Raw genomic sequence first — 25716 nt, forward strand, 5'->3', positions numbered from 1 at the left:
CCACCAGGGAAGTCCTAGCTATTCTTAGAGGTATTTAGTGTGAAGCAACTTTTTAAAAAATCCCTTTTAATGTAGTTCTCCTAGGAAAACAAACTGTCATTTCCATAACGAAGAGAGACTATTCCAATTGACTGACAGACTATTTGGCTGTCAACTCACCTTGACTTTGCATAACTAAGATTCAAGTGACTTTTACTGAAGTGACTTTTCTCTGAGCCAGGTGGGCTGCTCCAGGTGAGCCAGACTCAGAAGAGACTGATATTTTGATGCATGTGTTGTTCAATTAGCTGATTATTTACAAATGTACAGACATGAGAGGGTCTGTTTGTAAGCATGAGCTTCCTAGTTTGAAATTCCACCAAAGCTTAATTTAACTGCATGTAAAGGAAGCAAATTGTGATTGTAACGTTCACAGAGAAAATTCAGAAATGACCCTCAACTTCTCTTATTGTACATCTGGACATTCTTAGCCACACGTTGGAGAATAAGGACCAAAAAACTCCCCATAATCCCTCCAAAGAAGTGGGCACAATACACTCTGATTTTGGAAAGCCTGTCTAATCCTGTCAACACTTGTGTGAAATCACACCATTGACAGTTCTTCCTGGTGGAGGCACAGTTACCCTCAAGCCAAGAAAGTGAACTTGGTTTGAATAAGGATGGTTTAGATGTGTTTTCTTCTTGTAGTGTTACTCTCTCTTTTCAATGCCCCATATTAATAATCTCTTTTGTCTTTGATAAACTGGCATCTCTTTTTTTCTCCTCATGTGAAAATAAATAAACTGAGAGAAAAGTCAGTATTTGTCAAGTATCCATTTTAATGTCCACCTTAATTAACTAAGGAAAGAACATTCATTTAAAATCAGTTTTACTCTGTATTATCCAAGAGCAGTGCCTAATAGATGATAATGGGATCAATACATATTTGTTGAATGAAATTTGAATGAACCACATAGTTCATATGTCAGTGTTTGCAAGTGAGGTGATTAAGTGAAGGTTACAGGTATGGGCTTTGGAATCACTCATGGTCACGGCTGGGTTTTCTCACTCATTAGCTTCATGACTTTCTGGGATGCAATCTTCTTGTCTATGAATATTGTTTACTATACAGAGGTACTGTGAGCATGAGAGGCAGAAATACACTGAAATATTTAGCATAGGGCCAGTACAGGGTATGTACTCAACTTTGGGTTTGATTATCATTTCCAGTGCATGACTATTTTAGACCACCAGAACCTGAGCTCCCGAAAGGCAGTGAATGGATATAACTTTTTAAACTTTTGTCTCTGCCCCAGCCCAGAACACAGAATCTGGTAACCAGCACTAAGTATAGGTGTGTTGAACCAGTACATATGTGTACGCATTGCCTTCAGGGTAGCCCAATAACTGAATGACTGAAACCAGTGCCTCATTCATTCATGGACTTCAGATGAGTCAGTTCTGTGCATACAACATATAAAGTATATGGAAAATTCTGGGCCATGGCTACTGACCAAATCTGAACCAACTGTTTAGCAAATGGAGTGAGTCGGGCATGGGAGTGGGATTGCCTGTATTGTATCCCACTTCCACTTCTGGAAAAGCAACTCTTCTATAGATGCCAATTTCTCAAGACACAGTTTGGAGTTCAACATCTACATTCAAAATACTAGTTTATATCCATCTATCTATTTTATTCTATTCAGTTTATAAAAGTAGTAACATCACATTTGAAAAATAGGGGGAAAGGAATAAATTATCCAGGGTCTCCAAACCCAGATATTGCTACTGTAATCATGTCTGTTCTACTCTCTGTGTTGGTTAAATAATGCCCTTGGTCTCTAGGAAGTTGGTATCTCAACACCCTCACCTCTGAAGTAAGGCTTGAAAAATTTGTTCTATAAATACATTTGAAAAGTACCTTGAAATTCTTGCAGAGGAGTGATTTACTGTGATAAAGGCGATTCATATTCCATATCAATCATGCTATCAGGTTCTTGCCTAGCCCTAGGCCTAATCAAATCACTTTTACATTTCTCTTTTTAAAATTTCTGTCACTTGGGGGTAACACTTCATCTCTGTAGTGGAAAGAAGTAAAGGGAAAATGTGGATAAGCATAAAGCAAGAAGGGGAGGTGAGACGGAAGAAGAGGCAACAGTTGAATGTGGGAACGCTCTGGGCTTGCTGTTGGAGGATGTGGATGTTACTTCTGCTCCATTGACAGATGTGCAATTCTGCGTAAATCCTCAGTCTCTCTGGGCTTTTTTTCTCATACGCAAAGTTGGGGAGGAGGTGTCAGTGAAGGAGTTTCACTAGATGATTTTTAAGTGCACTTCGCTTTTATCACTCTACGGTAAGGGGTCCACAAACTGCGGCCTGCAAGCCAAACCATATTGACATCTGTTTCTGGACACCTGCGAGGTAACAATAACTTTTACACATTTAAATAGTTGAAAAAAAAATCAAGGGAACGATATATTGCGAAAATTCTCTAAAATTGAAATTTTCATACGAGTTTTATTGGAACACTGCCATAATCGTTTGTTTACATATTACCTATGGCCTATTTCATGCCAAGAGGGCAGAGTTGAGTAGTTGCCAGAGACCTCATGGCCCACAAAACCAAAAATATTTGCTGTCTAGCCCTTTACAGAAAAAGTTTGCCTACACCTGCTCCATATATATATAGCATGCCTGCTTATTTTGGGTTGACCCGTCTCTTTTACATGAGGTGTGTGCTCATCAGGTATTTTTCATAGTGTTATGATTATAATGCATTATCCCATATACTGTTCAGCTTTCTAAGAGAAGGGACTCTGTTTTGCTCACCATTGGAATCCTAGCGCCTTACACAGTGCTGGTATATAGCAGGTGCTCAGTATTTGTTGTTAAATAACATTCTAACACCAGTGCCAAGCCAGTCATTTCAAAACTCCAAAAGGGATTTTTCATCTAGTACAGTCTAAACTGTCTATTTCAGTGATTTCAATTTTTTTAAATTATTTTTAAAAACTTTTTTTCTGACGAAAATCCTCCCTGCACTAAACTCCCACTGAATTTTAGATAGGCAATGAAGAGAGAATTTTTGTAAAAATTGGAATCCTTTTTCTTCCTAAATAAAAAATATATTTAAAATACTGGTAAAATTGAAATGGCCTCAGCTTTTTACAACCGTTGCGCCACGTTTTAAAAATGACGATTATTGGAGTCCAAGGCATGGTTGCCATAGCATTTTGCATAATTTAAGCACAGCAGCAAAAGATACCGGTATGTGTGCCGAGCAAAATGAGTGTACGAGGAAAAAAAGTAAAATTTTGCGTTCTGTACGATATGTCGAACGTGAACGTATTTCACGTTGTGTTGCAGATTTACTACAGCTGAGTCATTTCGGGACACGAGTGTGTGCTTCCAGGAAAAAACGAGACGAAGGAGCCAGTCTGAGGGTCTCGCCGGGTTCCCCCACGCACTTCCAGCAGCAGACAGCGGTATTCCGCGGCGGTCGGCGGCGTGGTCAAAAAAAAAAAAAAAAAGGCGCCGCGGCCCCTTTAAGAGCCACAGCACCTTCTCCAAGATACCATCTTGCACCAGGAGTTCACTTAAGCTCTCTACCTACCTTGCTAAATCCCTCCTCCTCCACTGGGTACGACAGGCGGGCGGGGCGAACGAGCCTTTTCATTGGCTTTGCGCGCACGGCCCCTCTGTCTCCTATTGGTTCCCGCGCCCGCCACTCGACGCTGTCTCCCGCCCTTTCGTGCCGTCGTGCTACGTTGAGTGAGGGCTCTTGGGTTAGTTCCTGTTAGGCCCCGGCCGGGGGAGTAGGTTGAAGTCTCCTAAGATGCCCGGTGGGCTGGGGCACTGAGAGCTGTGAAGAAGGCGTCAGGAGGCGGCGAGGGGCGACCCGCGGCAGGCCCGAACAGGAGCGGCGGCGGAGCCCGCCTTCCGTGCACCATGCTCATAGAGGATGTGGATGCCCTCAAGTCCTGGCTGGCCAAGTTATTGGAGCCGATGTGAGTGAGGCAGGCTGGGCCGGGGCTGGCGAACGTGGGCGTTGGGGGCCCGTGGGGGTGTGGGGGGAGGGGAAACGGCGTGGGGGAGGGCGGAGCGGAGGGGCCGCGGTCGGGAGGTCCCGGCGACGTCTTCTCTGTAGTACTATCACCATTGTGAGGGTGGGGGGGAGGGAGAGCCAGGGGCGTAGAGGCGGTGTGGCTGGGGGGGCCGGGGTGGGGAGGAGTGCGGGGAGGACTGCGAGGGTTTTTTAAATGTAAATATTGGGGTGCTCAAAGGGGCTGAAGGAAGTGAGGGAATTTAAAACATTGCTCTTTGAGAACTGAGGGAGAAAGCGGGGCTGTCGAGGGATTTTAAAATTTGAATATCGGGATCTTGAAGGGAGTATCAGGATATCAAGGGCTTTACAAATAATATTATTACGGGACTAAAAGATCTAGAAGCAGAATATCGAGGACCTTTTGAAAACATGAGAAAGGGAGAGTAGGGACATTGAGAGATGTATAGCAAGTACTGAGTTCTAAAGGTTCAAGAGTATTGAATTAAAATAGGGTAGTTGAAAGGGATTTGTGGGCATCGAAATGTTTTAGGAATTATTGGGAACCTGATAAGCCTATTGAGGGATGTTATTATTGAGGAGTTGATAGTGCCAGGAGAGCTGATGATTTTTAAATACCATTAGGGATTGGGAAAATTGAGATTTTTGTAAGTTTGATTGGGGGTTGAAAGGACTACCCTGGTATCTAATATTATTGGAGGACGAGCTGGGAGGGGTATACCGGCAGCTTCTAGGGATTTTTGGATACAGGTATTGGAGTGATAAAAGGGGGGGGTAGTAGGAAGAATGAGTTTTGTAAGTCCTGAGAGGGCAACTGAAGATATTGGGGTGTAGGATTATCGGTGCGGGGCTTGTTTTTTAAAAAATATTTTGGGTAGTGTTGTGGAAATATTGCTGGGACCCTTGAAAGGAATAGCGGCAGTATCAACTTTTGGTTGGTTTTATAATCATTTTCAAGGGGCAGGGTTGTGAAGTTCTTATTTGGGACACTGGGGCACAGGTAGTCTCAGAAGCATATCTCCATGAGCAAAGAGGGAAAGCTGGAGTGAGAGTTGGAGAGAGGTGCTATCTCACTCTCTTGGGAAGGAAGACATGGGAAGGGATCATTTGCTGCCCCCTTGTCACTTCTTCTTACTTATCCTCCTAGTGGAGGGGAGGGCTTTCTGGCTGAAAGAAAAGGGGTAGATGAAGAGAAGGGTAGGCTTTGATTCATTAGATCAGATCACTTTAGTGGAAAAGTTGAGTTTTTGCAGAGGCAGAAAGAAGGGGTAGTTGGGGAGGTGTGGAGGTATGGTGAAGTTGGGGCTGTTGGGAGACAGCTACTTCCCTGTTGGTGTGTTTCCTTGTCCTCCTGAGAAACCCTGTTAACTAACTTTTGTTGTTTTGCCGTTTTGGTTTCTTGGGTTGGGATGGTAACACTTAGGAAGACTCATCTATAGTCCAGTGTGTCAGCCTTGTGAAGGAAGTAGAATGGGAAAGGGAGACAGCATTAGGAGCATTTTGATGTCTGAAATGATATTTATTTGCTTTCTGAGGACGAGGAGTGTGTGAGTAGAGCACAGGTATGAATAAATGTACACTAAGAGCCTCTGAGTTTTACATTAGTGATGGTCTCATTAAAGTGAAAGGGACTTCTGGACACCCTTGAAAGTTTTATAGAAGGATATGGGCCTCTTGAGTGTTCATCATACTTTCCCTACACACAGTAACAAGCTTGGAGCACAAAGATGGAAATGAAGGTGGGAAATCATGAAGTAGATTTAGTGAAATTGACCATATATGGAAGAGGCTAGAAATAGAAAAAGGTCTATTGGAATATTGTTTACCTTTGTGTTTTTAGTTTTTTGGTAGAGATCCTTTTGAAAGTATTAAATGTGTACTTTATGTTTTGGGTAGAAGGTGACAAGTTTTAACATTATAGTTAATTGCTATCTTTTTTTAAAGTTCCCTGAAATGTTTTGGTCTGGGTAATGTTTTTTGGTTTCTTTCTTAATGTCAGAATTTAGTTTGGGTGGGAACTTAAACCTCCTAAGCGTGTTTTCACTAGGGTTTTTTTTGACTATTTACACTGATTTTTTCATAGATATTCTGTAATTTTCATGGGTAAAAATTATCTTTCGAAATGATTATTTCTGTTTAGTTTCCCCATTTGTTTTGAGTTATATGTTCAACTTAAAGCTCACATCATGCATCTTTTCTTTTAATAAAAATTTTGTTACTTTTTTAGGGTTAAAAAAGATCTAAAGTCACTGCTTAGACTTTAATAATACAAATGATTTTCCTAGAACTACAAAATTAAAATACTTATTTTTAACTCATATAAGTAATGATTTTGGATGAAGGTGTTAATAAGAAATAGTAAATGCAAATGCCGAGGTCACGTATATTTTCATTCTTAGTATGTTGTCATGGGAGATTATTTTTCGTTTAGACATCCTAAAATGTAATAAATGATATGCTAAAGTGGGTTGTATTTGTAAATTTACTTGTTGCATATTCCAGATTCAAGAAAATTTTCATAGGAGATTGGCATGTTGCTACAACATAGCATTTCAGAGCAGTTGTTAGGCTTTCATATAATGTAGTTGCAGTGGATATGTTGGAATCATACTGTAGCTGTGTACATCATTTCCTATTGCACTTTCTCATTTAGCTTAATTTGAAGTTAACTCAATTTAGGGAGTTCCCTGGCGGTCCAGTGGTTAGGATTCTGAGCTTTCGCTGTCATGGGCCCAGCTTCAATCCCTGGTCTGGGAACTAAGATCCTGCAAGCCACACGGGTGACCAAAAAAAGAAAAAAAAGTTAACTAAATTTATAAAAGTTTTTGATTTTTAGGGATTTTTAAGCATGGTCCACCTCGTCATAGTGAAACGAAGGCACGTAACAGGATATTACTAAGCCAGTCCAGTTTGTATGTGATTATTCCCTGTAGACAAATAAGAAATCTCATGCTGTTAGAGCTTATCTGTTTCGTTCCACTCCTTTTGTAGGTGTGGGACATATCTATTACTTTACTAGAGGAAAATCAGAAGGAGGAAGGCTAGAAGAAATGACTCCTTAGCTGGCTATGAGAAACCCAGTACCATTTTTGTTGGCAGTGTAGTAAAGGGGAGAGAAACCATCTTAGTCAAGGAGTTTGTCTCTTCCTACCACTGCACGAACAGACTGAACTCACAGATCTTCTTTGGGGTCCTCATCTTTCTTCACTTTCAAAACCTCCTAGGTATCCTAGTTATAGAGACTGTGTAGGGATTATGCTTAACTAGGACATGTTGGGTTTCTTTATATTAGAAATAATTGCTCATTTTAAGTATTTGGACTCCTTAAAGGTAAGGGTCTAAGTAAACCTTGGGGATAAATCAATCACTAGAGAAATTTCTACAAGTTTAGGAAATGTTCAGGCAAGCAGTTTTCAACAACAAACATGCGTTTCTACCAAAAATGCTGTCTTTAATGAGGAATGTTTTAAGTTATTTATATTACATACGTTAAATACGTACAAATACATCTAATTTACTGCTGCTTGTTAGGCTTATTGTAAAAATTTGTCTTGTGATGGTCATTTTGTAATGTATAGAAATATTGAATCACTATGTTGTGCACCAGGAACTAACATAAGTGTTGTAGGTCAATTTTACTTCAAAAACAAACAGACAAACTCATACAAAAAGAGATCAGATTTGTGGTTACCAGAGGTGGGGGGTGGCGGGAGGGGAATTGAAGACAGTCAAAAGGCACAAACTTCCAGGTATAAGATGTATAAGTACTAGGGAAGTGAAGCATGACTAGTATAATTAATACTGCTACGTTACATATGAAAGTTGAGAGTAAATCCTGACTTCTCATCTCAAGGAAAAAATGTGTATTTTTTCTTTTATTTTGTGTCTATATGAGATGATGTTCACTAAATTTATTGTGGTAATCATTTCATGTATGTAAATCAAATCATTAATGCTGTACACTTCAGATGTATATAGTTCTGTATGTCAATTATATCTCAATAAAACTGGAAGAAAAAAAAGCTATGAATAACAAAAAATTGTCCTGATAATATGTTTTAAAAAGAGTGATGGGGTTTGTAATATTTTTAGACAGTTGTATCCATCTATTTATCTATCATGTATCTATTTTAGTAGAGCATCATTATGTGACTTAGGGCATTTAGCTTCTAGTTCTATATGTGATTCACTGTTTGACTTTGGAGAGATTGTCTAACCTTCCTGTATTAAACAGAGTTAATATGAGTATTATGATGCAGGCTATAAAAAGTGCTTTGTGTACCTCAGAATCATTAAATATAAATGAAATTTTATGGTTTTTGAAATGTGAAAATATGTTGAACTCTTTTTGCAAAAATATTTTACTTACTAATGTTAAGCGCTGCTACCTCTTACAAAGTAATCAGTCTAGTGCATGACAGGGTTAGATTCTCCTTACAGGCCCTATAGGTAGGGACAAGAATTGCTAGTGAAAGGACTTGGTGTGCAGTTTCTGTGAGTTCAGGTCTTTGTAAAAAAAATGCACCAGGAGATTGACTGTTTCATTTCTGAGTATGATGGAAAAGGCAGCAATAAGGTTCATTTAGGTCATTTTATGACTCCGTGGTCAGCGGGTGTATACTTGGGTTGAACTCTAAAGTTTACACGCTGCTTATAGGTTTGCAGTCCTTATCAAGTTAACTCTGACTAGTAATCTCTGCAGTTGCTCAGATGGGAAGAAAAATCACCATGTAGCAGCTGTTAGATCACATCTCCCTGATAAATAAACTACAAGGGTAAAATGAGTATTTTGTAAATATGTTCTTAAGATCAAAAAGTAGTGATAATTTTCTGAAATATATGTAGTGGCTTTATAGAAATAGTGTGCCTCTAAAGTCCTGTGGGACTTGTTTAAGGAGGCCGTTCACTATTTCACAGAAAGAGACTTATTTTGACCGGAAGACTTCTTGGCAAGTTATAGTATACTAAGTTAGGAAGGTATTTGTTCTTATGTCCTTTGGTCCGCCTCCTAAATATTTCTGACTTCATTCTCCCTGGCCCAATTGTTGTAGGCTAGAAGCCATATATTGCTTTTATAGCCTTATGTTTCCTACCACTGTCTTGTCTCATCCTCTCACAGTGTTGTTACTTCATTATTAATCTCTTTTTTTAAAGCATTTGATATTTTGTACTATAATTATTTGTTTTCATTTCCATCTCTTAGCCTGTGACTGCAGGGCAAGGTCTGTCTTGCTCAAAGTAATTCCATTACCCAGCAAGATGCTTGGCATTTTGTTAAGACTCAGTAAATGTTTAAATGAATCAGTGTCCTTATATGTATATTTAGGTTGGTCACAATTAGAAAAGTAAGATTTTGTTTTAGTAGTCTAATATTCTGGGTGTGCTTAGCTGGGGGCTACTGCACTAGGAGCCATAGTCCAAGTATCACAATGAGATACAACTGAGAGTCATATATTTTCCCCTCCAGATAAATCTAGGGATATTTTCTTTTACATCATATTCATTTATGAAAGCCCCTAATTAATGAAGGGGAGTATGAAAGCTTTCATTTGAAAAGAAGTAGAAGTACCAATATTTGTGTTTCTTAATATGAGTTAACAGGTTCTTAGAAATTAATAGTTATTTATTCACTTATACTCTGATAAAATCAACTCAGATTTTACTTATTTTTCCAGTACTTTCTTATCAAAGGAATATTCTGAACATAGATCTCAGTGTCAGACTTCCTGTTTTTTTACTTTTTTATAAGTAGAAATAAAAGCATTACGTTACAGAAAATGTAGAAGGGACAGAAGAGGATAAAATTATTTGTATATATTTATTTCTAGTTTCTCTTCTGTGTATGAACTTTCATGTAGCTGTAATTAGACTCAAATGTAAAATTTCTTTCTTTCTTTCTTTCTTTCTTTTTTTTTTTTTTTGCAGTACGCGGGCCTCTCACTGTTGTGGCCTCTCCCGTTGCGGAGCACAGGCTCCGGATGCGCGGGCTCAGCGGCCATGGCTCACGGGCCCAGCCGCTCCGCGGCACGCGGGATCCCTCCAGACCGGGGCACGAACCCGCGTCCTCTGCATCGACAGGCGGACTCTCAACCACTGCGCCACCAGGGAAGCCCTAAAATTTTTTTATTTTTGGCTGCATCAGGTCTTTGCTGTGGCACGTGGGCTCTTCTTTGTGGCACGCGGGCTTGTCTCTGGTTGTAGTGCGCAGGCTCCGGGGCACATGGGCTCTCTAGTTGAGGTGCACGAGCTCAGTAGTTGTGGTGAGCGGGCTTAGTTGCCCTGTGGCATGTGGGATCTTAGTTCCCTGACCAGGGGTTGAACTCGCATCCTCTGCATTGGGAGGCGGATTCTTTACCACTGGACCACCAGGGAAGTCCCTCAAATGTAAAATTTTTTATCTTGATTTCTCCAGTTGACGTTAGCATTTTAATATTTGTGTATTGTTTCTATAACCACTTTGGATGCCTAATGTTTCATAAACATTCAACAATAAGAGTGGTTACTTTGACTTTACTTTTTCTGTTAAAAATAATGCTGTTTTTATATAATACATGTATATGTATTTAGTGTCTCTTAGGTACCCATAAAATTTTCTACGTTTGGCTTTATTTCCTGAGGTTTGTTTCCCATAAGTACAACTACTAGTCAAAAGAGTATGGACATTTTTTTTAAATTAATTAATTAATTTCTTTATTTTTGGCTGCGTTGGGTCTTCGTTGCTGCGCGTGGGCTTTCTCTGGTTGCAGCGAGCGGGCACTTCTCTTGTTGCGGAGCACAGGCTCTAGGCGTGCAGGCTTCAGTAGTTGTGGCACGTGGGCTTAGTTGCTCCGCGGCATGTGGCATCTTCCCAGACCAGAGCTCGAACCCATGTTCCCTGCATTGGCAGGCGGGTTCTTAACCACTGCACCACCAGGGAAGTCCTAAGTATGAACATTTTTAATGGCTTTTGATACACGTTAGGATCAGGTTTTTTTCCTGTGGTCCAGTAGCGTAGTCATTAGTTGTCTCACCTCTGAAACAAAAATCACACTGAGGTAGAACGTAAAACAGCACACATTCAGAAACATGTAGTAGATTTTTCTGAAAATGGACGAGGTTTAGGTAGCCTTGGCTTTTTCCTAAAGTGGTTAGTGGTGTTTCTTGGCTTGGGGCTTAAGGTAAGGGAGAACCTTTACTCTTTGTCCTTGGGATTGGGTATATGTCTAAATCTGTAAAGCTGAGGTGCTAGCTCAGTAGATGTGTCAGAACCTGCAATGGAGATTTAGAAGGAAAAAGACAAATTTGAGGTTTTTACAGATAAGAGATTTTTAGGACAATATTTCTGTTCACTTCCCCTAATAAAAATTAATTCTAGTCAATTTTTATTTTTTAAATTAAAAGATAGATAATTGAAACGTTCTTAGGACATTATTATGCAAGATGTGAATTTTAAGGAATCCTCATTTGTAACTTCCATTAAACTTAGGAAATTTCTTTTGTTGGTTCTTTATTTTAACTGAAAGGTGATTATTGGTTGAGACTTATAACACATTAATTTGTTGTGCAGATAAACATTAGTAAAATGTATATGCTGTGATAGATTTTACTTGCATGGAATTGCAGCTGAGTTTTAGTTCCACAGGTAAGCTGCCTGCCTGCTCTTGAATGGATCACATGATTTGTCTTTACAGATTTACAGATTTAGGTATCTATAAAATGAATAATAATTGATTGATTATGCTGTTAGGGTCTTTTAAAGACTATAGTAGAATAGTAATTTTAGGTGGATATTATTACCTTTTCTAATCTCTTTGTTATAATGGAAGCCCCTTTTTGTCTAGAAACGTGTGTATCTAACATAGCCATGGCTCCAGAATTTTAAAATGTCTTTCTTTCCAAAATGTACTTGTCCCTGTAGTTAAACAGAAATGAATTTCCATAAGTTTTGGTTACAAATGAAGAGCTAAAAGGTTTTAAATACTCTTCTTGGGTAGTGCTTTTTGTGTAAGAGAAGTAGGAAGTGGCCCTGCATTTGATCCTATCAAGGATCTTAACCATGCTCAGATTTTTGTGACACACTTCTGGAAGTCTTGTTGGGCTACTATTAGTATTGGTACCATAGCTGCAACTGTATTGTAATTGTCAGTTTTTAAAGATTATATGGTAAGTGGTGATGAAAGAATAAATAAGAGCAATCATAGAGGTATAGAAAATTACAGCAAAAAACTCCGTAATGTATTTAAGTTTCAACATGACTCATTATTTCAGACTGGCAATTTCCTTCACAGTGCATTTATGGATACATATTAGGAGCTGTTAAATTTAAATGGTCCCATTCCTTTGTCTGTAAACATGCTTTTGTATTTGGTGCAGAATTCTAACTATCAGTTATTAACAGTCAGTTGTTCACTCACATTAAACAAATATTTAGAATCTGTGATCACTCTTTTTTCTTGGTGTCTAGTCTTTTTCTACTTTTTTACCTTCTTGTAACTATTCATCTTGAGGTTTTTTGGCTACGCGCAGGCCTTGTCTAGTTGTGGTGCACGGGCTTCCTTCCCATTGTGGTGGCTTCTCTTGGTGCAGAGCGCGGGCTCTAGAGCGCAGGCTCAGTAGTTGTGGTGCACGGGCTCATTTGCTCCGCGGCATGTGGGATCCTCCCGGACCAGGGCTCGAACCCGTGTCCCGTTCATTGGCAGGTGGACTCTTAATGACTACGCCACCAGGGAAGTCCCCCATCTTGAGTTTTAACACTGTCACATCAAGAAGTATTTCATCAGAAGCAACCTAACTCTGCATTTGTTTTTCAGAGTCTGAATACTAAATATATGTATAAGATATCTGGGTTTGTTTAACTCACCTCATATATCCAGTAATCTGAGTTTTGCCTGTTTCTCACTAGATACTTTATATCCTTACCCAGTGTTAATACCTGTTAGGTCGTGAGACTCCTTGAAGGTCCCTATAACATTGGGGAAAATAACATTGCTTCTTTTCTTCCATTCTTACTTATTTAAAAAAATCCTCTCTCTCTGTGTTTAGAATATCTTCCTTATCCAGGATCTGAACTTTCTAAGTAAAGGTAGAGATGTAATTTCTTTTTCCTCTCCTCCATTTGAATGCTGATTAGAACTATACTGATCAAAGGTCTTACTGTCCTCAGGAGTGAAATGAAGTCTATCTACACATCTCTATTTTAAGGTGTTTATGGAGGTGCCAAGGTTGGCATGGCATGGGCAACATTTTTTTTTTTTTTTTGTGGTACACGGGCCTCTCACCGTTGTGGCCTCTCCCGTTGCGGAGCACAGGCTCCGGACGCGCAGGCTCAGTGGCCATGGCTCACTGGCCTAGCTGCTCTGCAGCATGTGGGATCTTCCAGGACCGGGGCACGAACCCGTGTCCCCTGCATCGGCAGGTGGACTCTCAACCACTGCGCCACCAGGGAAGCCCGGGTAACATTTTTTGAAAGTGGAAATGCTATATATCCATTTTAGAATTTAGCAGTTGGATTTACTAAGGTAATCTGTTCATAATTCTCCAAAATGTAATAGTTTTTACTTAAAAATTCCAGCTTTCTTTTAATTAACATGTAGCTCATCATCTGTGTACTTATACTCCTAGTGCACTTTGACCTTTGCCCATCTTTTTTTTTTTTATAGTTTTGAGTTTTGTAAAATTGACAAAATTGCAATTTGCTCTCTTAGAATTTGGTACAGAAATGAGCATGGATATTTAAAGAACCAGCCTTGCCTGAAACAGTGTTAATATTGACAATGAAAAAGTCTGCTATTTTATTGGAATTATTAATTTTAAAAGTATACATTACACTAGAAAGGAAGTAAGGGTGCTGGTGCTTGTTTTTTATTTAGTAATCTCATAAAGTTATTGGAAATGTGATTGATACCTTGAACTGAAACTTTTTAACTTTCTGATTGATGGTAGAGGCCCAAGGATTATAGAATAAGATTAGTTAGATTTGAATAGTGTATTATAGGGATGTGATCACTTTGCTTGCATAATGATTTTATTTACTATCATTCTGAATTTTTTCATTTTACCTTCACAACAGTGCTGTGAAGCCACAAAGGATTTGTTACTTAAGTGTACATTTATGGGGAAAATAGAATATAAATATATAAGTGTGTGTATTTTTTTTTTTTTTTTTTTTTTGCGGTACGCGGGCCCCTCACTGTTGTGGCCTCTCCCATTGCGGAGCGCAGGCTCAGCGGCCACGGCTTACGGGCCCAGCCGCTCTGCGGCATGTGGGGTCTTCCCGGACTGGGGCACGAACCCGTGTCCCCTGCATCGGCAGGCGGACTCTCAACCACTGCGCCACCAGGGAAGCCCTAAATATTTTTTATAAAATGGAAACTTTCTATTTCATGTAATATATGTAAAATGTTAAGTCTGGCAAATTGCTACTCAAGGATCATGTGCTGCCCTGGCATAGGAGATAATTTTGAATGTCAAAGTCAGGTTACTACTACTGACTAGAAAAAAAAAGAAAAAGTGATGTAGACAAAGGTTATCTATGCTGCCCTTTCACCACTTCTCTTGTCCTTTCTGTTCTCCCAGATCTTTTCTTTCTTGCTTATAGCTGCCGAAGTGTTTGCCAATAAAATTTAAGGTGACATCCTTCTTGTGTTCTCACTTTTTATCTTAAAAAGATCCTTAAGATACTCACTGAGAAGATTAGTAGTGGAAATTGATTGCCATTTTTAGATGTTGGTGCTTGGGGTTATAGGGAATGGGGAAAGCTGTCGCATCACACTTTCCCTGCTTCTTATTCATTGATCATGTGGAACCAATAGTTCCTGAAGATACTGATAGTGCTTCTGCAGGCTGGGAGTCAAGCTGCAACTTAAGGGTCCGTTGCCACTCTTTCCCTATTACCACTGAGAGCAAATAAATGTAGATTTGGTCCAAAATTCTGAGTATGATTAGAACATTGAAAATAGGAGACAAATTATTTTATAAGAATAAGCAGAAAAAGAAAAACTTACTTGTACTATATATATGCTCTTTGTTAAAATAGTCGCCTTTGTTTGCAGTCACTTTTTAAAATAAAGTTTTTGGCTTGAAGCTTTCTAAGATAGGGGTGACTTCATTAATGACATCAGTGTTTGAAAAAAATGTTTAAAAATTTTTGTTTTCTCTTTGTTTAACTAGATGTGATGCTGACCCATCAGCCTTAGCCAACTATGTTGTAGCACTGGTCAAGAAGGACAAACCTGAGAAAGAATTGAAAGCCTTTTGTGCCGATCAACTTGACGTATTTTTACAAAAAGGTAATTATTATAGGCCTTCAACCAAGTATTTAAGTAAAGATTTTAAATTTAAAACTTCCTGATAAAATCTTGAAGATAAAGCTTGAAAGGAAGGAAATTGGTCAGGGTCCTTTAAATACTTGAATATACCTATTCATGCTTAATTATTTATTGTGTATTTTGGCAAAACTTTTTTTCCCTTTCCTTCTCTGCTTCTCCTATATTGAGGCAGTGGTAACTCAAGTGCTTTTTAGGTGAATGAATCCCTTGCAGCTTGTGGTAGAGCCTGGTTGATGGTTGAGGGGTAGCAATTTAAGGATAATGAAGTTGCTTATTCTTACTGTTTATTACGACAATGAAGGTATCTGTTTTTCTTCTTCCTGGCCGGGGCTTCTTGATATCCAAGAAGAAATGGGCATGATCCTCTTCTCTTTGTGTCTTTAACTTCATCATCTTATCAAAGTCTTGTCCGTAGTCTGCGGAGCTTACTAGGGGCCTCCCTGCTGCTTCTCTGACCTCATCTCCTACCATTCCCCCTCACTTTTTCTATTCTAGCCACATTGACTACCTTGCTGTTTTTTCAGCATGGCAGACATGTTCCCAGCTCAGGGCTTTTGAACACTGTTTACCCTTGCTTGAAACATGGTTTCTTATGGTTTCTGGTCTCTTCTCAAATGTCATCTTCTCGAGTGGTTTCCCCTGAGCATCCTGTATACAATATAGTATACCCCATACCCCTAATCACTCTCTCTTCTTCCCAGCCTTGCTTTATTTATTTTTTTTTCATGGCACTTGTTACTCCTTGTCATGTTATATGTTTATTTGTCTGTTTATCTATGTGTATCTCTTTCCCCACCTCCCCTTTGTCTTTCCATTTGTTGAGATTGGTGACTCAGAACCTACAGGCTTGGCATGTAGAAGATACTCAGTAAATATTGTTGAATGGACAAACAGGAATGTGGATAATTCATACTTACTAGTTGATCTAGCTGTTGGTGATGAGACGATACCCTTTAACTCAAATATTTACTGAGAAAGAAAAGATAGTAAATATGGCTTCTCAATCTAAAACACAGGATTACATATTTTGGGGGACATTTTTAAGGCTTTTTATACATAATAAATCTAACACAGGATTCTTCCAGTACCGATGAGTATTTTCTTTTCTAAATGTATTAATTTATATTACTTAGTTTTAATTAAAGATAGTAATGATATATGTCTTTTAAATTACAAAAGTAGTACATGTTTTAAAAAATGCTTTAGAAATACAGAAGCATATGAAGAAGGTCTTCTGAACATGAAGACTTTTGAACGGTCTGATTAATTTGTCTTAAAGTTATGTGTAACAAGAGCTCACAATTTTATAATCATGGAAAATGCTTACTGCACAAATTAATAGCATAAAAAAGTTTATGAAAAGATGCTTTTCTGAAGAAAAATTAATTTGACATTTAGAAATAGCTATTTATGTAAAATGTGTAATAGTTGCAGTGTAAGCAGAGTCTATGTTGTACTTCTGATATGCTCTTTAGCTGTTCCTGAGGGGTAGGACCAATGAAAGTGATTTAACTTTGGTTTGAATAACATAATATAAATATTTTGACATTTAATTTGTCATAAATTCATCTGTTCCTCCCCATTCAATTAGTCTGAAGAGTTATAAAATAGAGCATCCCTTAAGTAAAACACAAAATGATATTTTCATATCACTTCTCATATCAAAGTTTATTTTTCAACTGAGTTAAAAATATTTTTAATTAAATTTTTGAGTAGGCAGTACATTTAATCTAACAATATAATGATATGCCATGAAAAGTCTCTCTCACCTCATCTGCTCCCTTCCCACCTCCAGTGCACAACTTGTCATTTTTATGTCCTTTCAGGGTTTTTTTTAATGCAAATATAAATAGATAAAATATTTAATCTTATATCTTTGAGAGTTGATATTATCAGTACGCATTCTTTTTATAGCCACTCTGTTCTGTTCAGTTGTCATATAATTTATTAAATAGTCTCTTATTCATGGACATTTGGGTTGTATCCAATCTTTTACATACTCAAACAAGCAATCTTGCATATAAAACATTCTGTACATGTGCAAGTATGTTCAAAGGGTTTTAAAACCCATAAGAGGGGTTCTCCCCCATAAGGGTTAGGCTCATTTTTAGTTCCACCAGCAGCGTATGAGGTGTCCCACTTTCCTCAGCTTTGCCAATAGTGTTGTCAAACTTTTGGTGTTTGTTTGTGTAACACATATTATTTCTTCTCCTAGAGACTTCAGGTTTTGTGGATAAACTATTTGAAAGTCTCTATACTAAGAACTACCTTCCACCTTTGGAACCAGTTAAGCCTGAGCCAAAACCACCAGTCCAAGAAAAAGAAGAAGTTAAAGAAGAGGTAATGCAGAGTTTTCTTTTGCCTGTGGGCGCTTCTTAGATCTTATTACCAGTATCATTCTTAGCTGGTAGTTGGCCTCTTTAGAGCTCTCTTGATGGAAGTTTCTGGGTTTTGGGCATAGAGCAGATTCTTTATCAGGGCTTCTTAGTTCCTTGGACTTGAGGAGTTGGAAGAATTTCAGATAGCTTGTTTAGTGTTACAAGAAATATTTTAGTAATATTGAGGAGTTCAGGGAAATCTTTTCCAGTGACTTTTAGAAAAAGAAAACTTGGTTAAAAATAGGCTTGACTACCTCAATGAGAAACACCGCAACGAAGAGTAGCCCCCGCTCACTGCAAGTAGAGAGAGCCTGCGTAGCAACAAAGACCCAACGCAGCCAAAAAAAATAATAAAATTAAAAAAAAAAAATAGGCTTGAGTGAAAGTAAAGTATTAATGAAACCTCAAGAGAAATCATTACATCATTTTCATGTGAAGAGAAACCATTTCTTCTTTTTTAACCATATAGTTTTTTTTAGTTAATGGAATTATAAACATCACTTTCAACATAGGAAAGAAAAGGAAAATAAATGTTTTTACAGTGTTGAAGTATAAAAACATGATTTAGATGGTAGTCTAATTGTTTGAACCAAGGAGGAAATTTTACGGAGTTCATTTGTAATTCTTTTTATATATAGATGTCATAGTATTTAGTATTACATGATGAGAATATGGGCTCCAAAATTAGGCTGTATGAATTAAAATAGTAGCTTTAAAATAAGTTATTCTTTGTTTCATTTTCACATCAGCAAAATGATGATCATAGTAGTACTTGTCTCATTGAGGATTAAATGAGATTTATACACCACCCCCCACCCCACACCCTAGTCCAGTGCCTGGCACATAAATGTTGGTTATTATATAGAGGTATTTCCCAACTTTTGTTTTTGTTATAACTATTTAATAAACTTTTTATTTGGGAATAATTTTAAACCGAAAAATTAAAAGAATACTACCCAAAACACCTGTTTGTCATCTACCTGGATTCATCTATTGAAGATTTGCCCTGTTTCCTCTCTTTATATATCCTCACCCAGAACTATTTTTTCTGAATCATTTGGGGGTAAATCAGATACATCATGACCCTTGATCCCCAAATACTCTGTGTATTTCATAAGAATAAGGATATTCTCTTAGATGGCTTTAGTACCGTTATCAGTTTCAGTAAGTTTAACACCTATAAAACACTTCTAAAAAAATATTTATTTATTTATTTGGCTGCACTGGGTCTTAATTGCGGCATGCAGGATCTTCATTGTGACTTGGATCTTTTTGTTGCGGCATGCGAACTCTTAGTTGTGGCATCCAGGATCTAGTTCCCTGACCAGGGATTGAACCCAGGCCCCCTGCATTGGGAGCATGGAGTCTTAGCTACTGGACCACCAGGGAAGTCCCCTAACATCAATAAAACACTTTAATCTACTGTCTTCTTCTACTGTTTTCCAGTTTTGTCAATCGACCCAACAGAGTCTCTTTTTTATAGCATGTTTTTTTTTCTCTCCAGTACAAGATTCATTCTGAAGATCACATGTTGCATTTAGTTGTCATTTCTGATACATTTTTATCCTCATTTTTTTTTTTTTTTTTTTTTATGGCTACACCATGCAACACGCATGGTTAGTTTCCCAGACCAGGGATTGGACCCGTGCCCCCTGCAGTGGAAGCGCAGAGGCTTATCCACTGGACCACCAGGGAAGTCTCTTTGATACAGTTTTAAATGCTAGCTTGATTGAACTGATCCAACATTAAAAGAAAACAAAATGTAGCTATACTTAATTAAGATCACTTGGGCTTCCCTGGTGGTGCAGTGGTTGAGAGTCCGCCTGCCGATGCAGGGGACACGGGTTCGTGACCTGGTCCGGGAGGATCCCACATGCCGCGGAGCGGCTGGGCCCGTGAGCCATGGCCGCTGATCCTGCGCGTCCGGAGCCTGTGCTCTGCAGCGGGAGAGGCCACAACAGCGAGAGGCCCTCATACCGCAAAAAAATTAAAAAAAAAAAAAGATCACTTGAGATTACTGTCACTTTTTTGTTTTTGGCTCATGCTCTCTAGTTGTCTCGTAAAGTCTTTTTAAAATAGAAGGGGCATACAGCTAGAGATTATCATACTAAGTGAAGTAAGTCAGAAAGAGAGACAAGTACCGTATGATATCACTTATATGTGGAATCTAAAATATGGCACAAATGAACCTATCTATGAAACAGCAACAGCATCATGGACATGAGAACAGACTGGTGGTTGCAAGGGGGAAGGAGGCTGGGGGGGTGGATTGGGAGGTTGGGGGTAGCAGATGTAAGCTTGTATATATAGAATGGATAAACAACAAGGCCCTACCGTATAGCACAGGGAATTATACTCAATATCCTATTATAAACCATAATGGAAAAGAATATTAAAAAAGAATATATATATATATGTATAACTGAGTCACTTTGCTATACAGCACTAATTAACACAACATTATGAATCAACTATACATCAATTAAAAAAGAAAAAAAAAGAAGGGGCTCCCAGTATGTTTCTTCAAGTAATGGAAATAGGAAGAAACTTTACTTCCATACTTGATAGTGTATAATTTTTGGTTTAAGGTATAGGTTAGGGAATTCCTGGCTCCCCAGTGGTTAGGACTCCGCGCTTTCACTGCCGAGGGTGTGGGTTCAATCCCTGGTCAGGGAACTTAAAAAAAGGTATATGTTAAATCTTTTTATAATAAGTTAAAAGTTTTGCAGTGTATGTCCTTTTTTACAGTCATTGAAGGTCAGTGGATTGGAAGTGTCTGTTTGAAAGACAGCTCATTTGAATATGAGGAAAATTGCATTATTTTGAGTTTTGAAAGAACAGTTTAAGAAAACCAAATTGTTGCACTATTTCATTTTGTATCTTTGTAGTAAATTCTAATTTTGAAAATTATGAAAAATGGATTTCAGCTTCTGTATATGTATAACTACCCCAAATGATGCTGTCTGGCATTTTCCCCATTTTCTAAGCTTTTATACGTAACTTAATTGTCATTACTAACAAATAATAGCTTGTAGAATAGTGTGTAAATATAATAGTTTACAGTAATTGTTAGATAACATTGAAGGAAGGGGATTTGAGGTAGCACTGCCTTTGGCTAATTATCTCTTTTTCTGGTCTGTGCTCAGTTGATGCAGTTGCTCTGAGCACGGGAGCAAATCTGAGGACTAGCTGTTTTAACTTTCTCCCTTGGTCCCCAGCTACACGGTACCATCAGTTTTACAATAAAACTATTGGTCACACAGGGAAGCGGGTGAGAGAAGTTGGATCATTGGCACAACTCATCCTGGGGCTGGAAAAACACTTGGTATATATGTGCCATAATTTATGAAGCACAGTGTGTTCTATCTGCATTTGGAAAATCACTTCTGAATTTGCTGTGGTTATAATTAGTTGTCATCAAACCCTTTACCCTGTCTGTCTGAGTTCATGAACATACAAAAGAATAATCATGAAAATAGTGGATCTTTGATATTATAATTCCTTATTCACAGTATATCACAATCGTCTGAAACGTTAGAAGGCACTTTTTCTTAGACCCACTGCATAGATTTATGACTGGAAATATGAGAGCCTCTGGCACAGTTTTTCCCCTGTTTGGTTTTTCTGAAAGTACCTTTATTTCACTTAATTAAAAAAAAAAAACAACCCTGTTTTAGAGACTTTTCGGTACACATCAAAAGGAGACAGAATAATTTAATGAATTCCCAGTATTCATCACCCCAGCAGCTCACCAATCCAGGGCCAATCCTGCCTCATCCACATACCTGCTTAGTATACTTTTATATCTAAAATGGTCCAGTGGAATGGAGGCTTTCAGACTTGTATAGCCCTGATAGACGAAGATAATAAATAATTAAAAAGTCTTAAATATGTGTGTAATGATCAGACTTCTAAAAGAAGATGTGAGGTAGAAGAATTTAAGTCAGGTGGACAACATAGAAGAAAAACTTTTAAAATTAGCATGTCTGGTCATAATCTCATTCCATAAAGAAATTTACTTTTCATATTCTTAGAATACTAGGCTCAAAGTAGGTAAGAGGTTTTGGAGTATGAAGTCTTTACATATACTTCATATTAGTTCAAGAAAAATATGACAGTTTAGTGCCATGTAACTCATTTCAGAGTAAAAGTTTTACATAATTGTGGAAAAACATATCCTTACCTCAGGAAGTTCTGGAAATTTTATTTAAAATAGAAAAGAATACAGATTATTTTTGTTTAACTTATATAAAAAGTTTTTATTATGAAAATGCTTGAAGGAAGGCAAAATGTAATGAGTCCCCATGAAGCTCTCATTTCCTCTTCAATAATTATAGATCCGTGGGCAGTCTTTTTCTGTACCTTCAACTACTTTCGATCCTCTTAAATTATTTTTAAACAAATTCCTGACATCATATTATTTCATCTGTAAATACTTAGCAGGTATCTCTAAAAGGTTATATCTTTAAAGCCCTCAAGTATTCTTTCTTTTTTTTAAAAAAAATTTATTTATTTTTATTTTATTTATTTTTGGCTGGGTTCGGTCTTTGTTGCTGCTCACGGGCTTTCTCTAGTTGTGTCGCACGGTGGCTACTCTTCGTAGCAGTGCGCGGGCTTCTCATTGTGGTGGCTTCTCTTGTTGCGGAGCATGGGCTCTAGGCATGCAAGCTTCAGTAGTTGTGGCACACAGGCTCAGTAGTTGTGGCACACAGGCTCAGTAGTTGTAGCTCTTGGGCTCTAGAGTGCAGGCTCAGTAGTTGTGGTGCACGAGCCCTTAGTTGCTCCGCAGCATGTGGGATCTTCCTGGACCAGGGCTCGAACCCATGTCCCCTACATTGGCAGGGGGATTCTTAACGACTGCTCCACCAGGGAAGCCCAAGTATTCTTATCGTGTATAAAAATAACTGTAACTTCTTAATGTCATCAGATACTTAGTGTTTAAATTTCTATTTGTTCATAAATGTCCATTTTTTCCCCATTTGTTTGAATCAAGATCTAAATCAAGTTCGTTGAACTGCCTTTTTTTTTTTAAAAAAATTCCCTCTTTCTCATTCTCTCTCCCTTCCCTCTCCCCAGGGTTACTACTACTCTTATTTCTAATACCATGTACTCCTGTTTTTTTCATTTTATGTTACAAGAATCACATAGACTTTTTTTTTTATCTGTACAAATCAAGCATTTTATTTAGTTATATAGCAAGGGAGCGCTCCTTTATTCTCCACTTAAATACCATGCTTGAGATTTAAAATCATGTTTGGTAGTGTACTGCAGGATGCTAAATCAGATTTCACCCATATTGCTTTGGATTTCTTGATATCTTTTTATGTTTTCCATCACCCATTAGAACGATTAGTTTAGCTTCTGTAATCTAAACTTGACACTTCCTGGATGTAGAAGTCATACAGTCCTTTGTCTAGCTTCCTTGTTAGCTCATTATTTTATGAGATTCATCCATATTGTGCATGCCCTTTGACTTTTTTTAAACAGCTTATTGAGGTGTAATTCACCAACTTTACAAGTCACCTATTTAAAATGTACAAATGTGATGATTTTTATTGTAGTCAGAGTTGTGCAGCCGTCTCCACAATCCATTTTAGAACATTTTCATCCTCCAAAAAAGAAACCCCATACTCATTGTCATCACCTTCCAAGTGCTTCCCTCCCTAGCCCCCACCCCAGGCAACCTCTAATCTATTTTCAGTCTCTATGGATTTGCTTATTCTGGACATTTCATATAAATGGAATTATACAGTATGTAGTCTTTTATAACTGGCTTCTTCCACTTAGCATAATGCTTTCAAGGTTCCTCCAGGTTGTAGCACGTATCAGTACTTCTCTTTTTTTTCATGGAAGAATAGTACCCCATTTTATGAATATATCATATTTTCTTTATCCGGTCATCAGTTGATGGATATTTGGATTAATAGGCAAATGGTTAATACTTTTTGCCTATCATAAATAACGCTGCGGTGAACATTCTTGCACAGGTTTTTGTTTTGTTTTATGTTTTTATTCCTCTTGGCTCCTTTAACTTTTTAAGAATAGTTTTTCCTATTAGAAAAACTAATTAGAAAGTAGTATAGAAAATTAGTTTCCGGGACTTCCCTTGTGGCGCAGTGGTTAAGAATCTACGTGCCAGTGCAGGGGATACGGGTTCGATCCCTGGTCTGGGAAGATTCCACATGCTGCGGAGCAACTAAGCCCGTGTGCCACAACTACTGAAGCCCGCACGCCTAGAGCCTGTGCTCTGCAACAAGAGAAGCTACCGCAGTGAGAAGCCTGCGCACCATGACGAAGAGTAGCTCCCGCTCGCCACAACTAGAGCTGGGTGCAGCAACGAAGACCCAACGCAGCCAAAAAATTAAAAATTTAAAAAAACAAAACGAAAACTAGTTTCCTAAAATTAGAAAAATTCAGAGTGAATTAATACATGTCCATCAAAAAAACCTTAGAAAATACAGAACAGCGAAAAGAAGGAAAAAGTTCTCCAAGTTGATGTCTTTTAAGTCTCTTGATATCTTTAAATTCCCCTTTCATACTTACCTATATATCTACCTCTCTTCTTCCTTTCTTCACCCTCTTTTTTTCCTTAAATTTTGTTTTGTTGAAGAAACTCAGTCATTTGTCTTACGGAGTTTTGACTCTGGATTTTGCTGGTTGCATCCTCTGTATTTCCTGTAAATTGGTAGAAAGAATGATTTTTAAATATAGTCTAATAATTGTAGAGTGTTTTTGTCAGCACCATATGGTTGCCATACTGTGGCTGCCATTTTATGTTGCCTGAGTTTTACTAAATTGTTATCTTCTGTTCCATTCATTCACTTGCTTATTTGTGTATTTTTAAATGAGCTTCTCCATTAGATGGGCATTTGTTTACCTCTTCCAAATGTCTTTATTTCATTTCTCTCTGATAAAGGCCATATATTTGTTTTGAGATTAACTTCTGTTTAAAAACTATAATAGAATCACTAGTTCTCTATTTCTGGTCAATCTTGACTGTTAAGTTTTAAAAGAAGCCTTAACATTTCCAGTAATTCCAATACCATTTTTCCATAATTCACATGAAATACTTAGTTTTATAGCAGTGGTTAACTTAACCATTTGTTCCCAAAACCTTTTATGTGAAATAAATCTGAAGTTCTCCTCAAATGAATTAATGTGTGAATATATTCTGTAATTAGGAAAACACACACCATTTTACTATATGATACTTAGAGATTTGCTATTTTTACTGTTTCGGTTTAAAGAATGAGTTGCTGTTTTCCTCCTATTCTCTACCTTAAGTTAGCATTTAAAAATTAACATATTGCTGTTAAAGTAATTTCAGCATCTTTTTTACTTCTTCCTGTTGACCAGCTTTTGGGGATGTGATTTGACTTCAGTATTTCAGTATATTTGTGCCCTCTCGTGTGCCGGAAAGATTATCAGGTGGATGTGGTTTATAATTTATAGAAGGACTCTTTTTGTTTCTAATGAATATTTTCATGTAGGTATTTCAGGAACCAGCAGAGGAAGAACGAGATGGCAGAAAAAAGAAATACCCTAGTCCCCAGAAGACTCGTTCAGAATCTAGTGAACGAAGGTTTGTGTTTATTTTTAATTAGGAAGACATGTATAACTCACTTTTCAGTTACCGTAGAAGGGCATTAAAGGGATTTTTAACATATGCTCTACTCCTCTCTCTACGCTGATTAAAGAAAGAAAATGTTTTTCCTTCCATTCCCTCTGTTTTTTGTCTTTGTCATACTTTCTCTTCCTTTTATAAACAGTCTTCATTATGTGCTTTCCCCAAGACCTCAGGGGTGGGAGCAGTCTCCTTAGAGAATATTAATGAAATGTTCCATTTTGTTAGGGGTGCTCAGTATTAAAATCATCTGTAGCATTTTCTTACAAGTAGTGCAGTTTATATGTTGAATCATCAGCCTACCATCAAAAAATTAGTCTTTGTTTAGGAAAACTTTGTTTTGAGCCTTTTGTCTTTTCTAGTTTT

The 25716-nt window shown here is 37.9% G+C and overlaps 1 protein-coding gene across 7 annotated transcripts in view; it reads left to right on the forward strand.

Annotated features, from left to right (window-relative positions):
- The first annotated feature begins 3741 nt into the window (after positions 1–3741).
- The window catches only part of RBM27 (RNA binding motif protein 27), an 82082-nt gene continuing 60107 nt past the window's right edge, over positions 3742–25716 (forward strand). For all 7 annotated transcript variants that reach the window (XR_009539616.1, XM_060143903.1, XM_060143905.1 and 4 more), the window contains exons 1-4: positions 3742–3986; positions 15191–15309; positions 17564–17688; positions 25217–25308. Coding sequence is in view for 6 of the 7 variants with exons in the window: in XM_060143903.1 (XP_059999886.1) it covers positions 3928–3986; positions 15191–15309; positions 17564–17688; positions 25217–25308 (395 nt within the window). In the remaining variant the exon portion in view is untranslated. The remainder of the gene's footprint in view (positions 3987–15190; positions 15310–17563; positions 17689–25216; positions 25309–25716) is intronic.

This window comes from Lagenorhynchus albirostris, chromosome 3 (assembly GCF_949774975.1).
Source record: "Lagenorhynchus albirostris chromosome 3, mLagAlb1.1, whole genome shotgun sequence".
Classification (NCBI taxonomy): Eukaryota; Metazoa; Chordata; class Mammalia; order Artiodactyla; family Delphinidae; genus Lagenorhynchus; species Lagenorhynchus albirostris.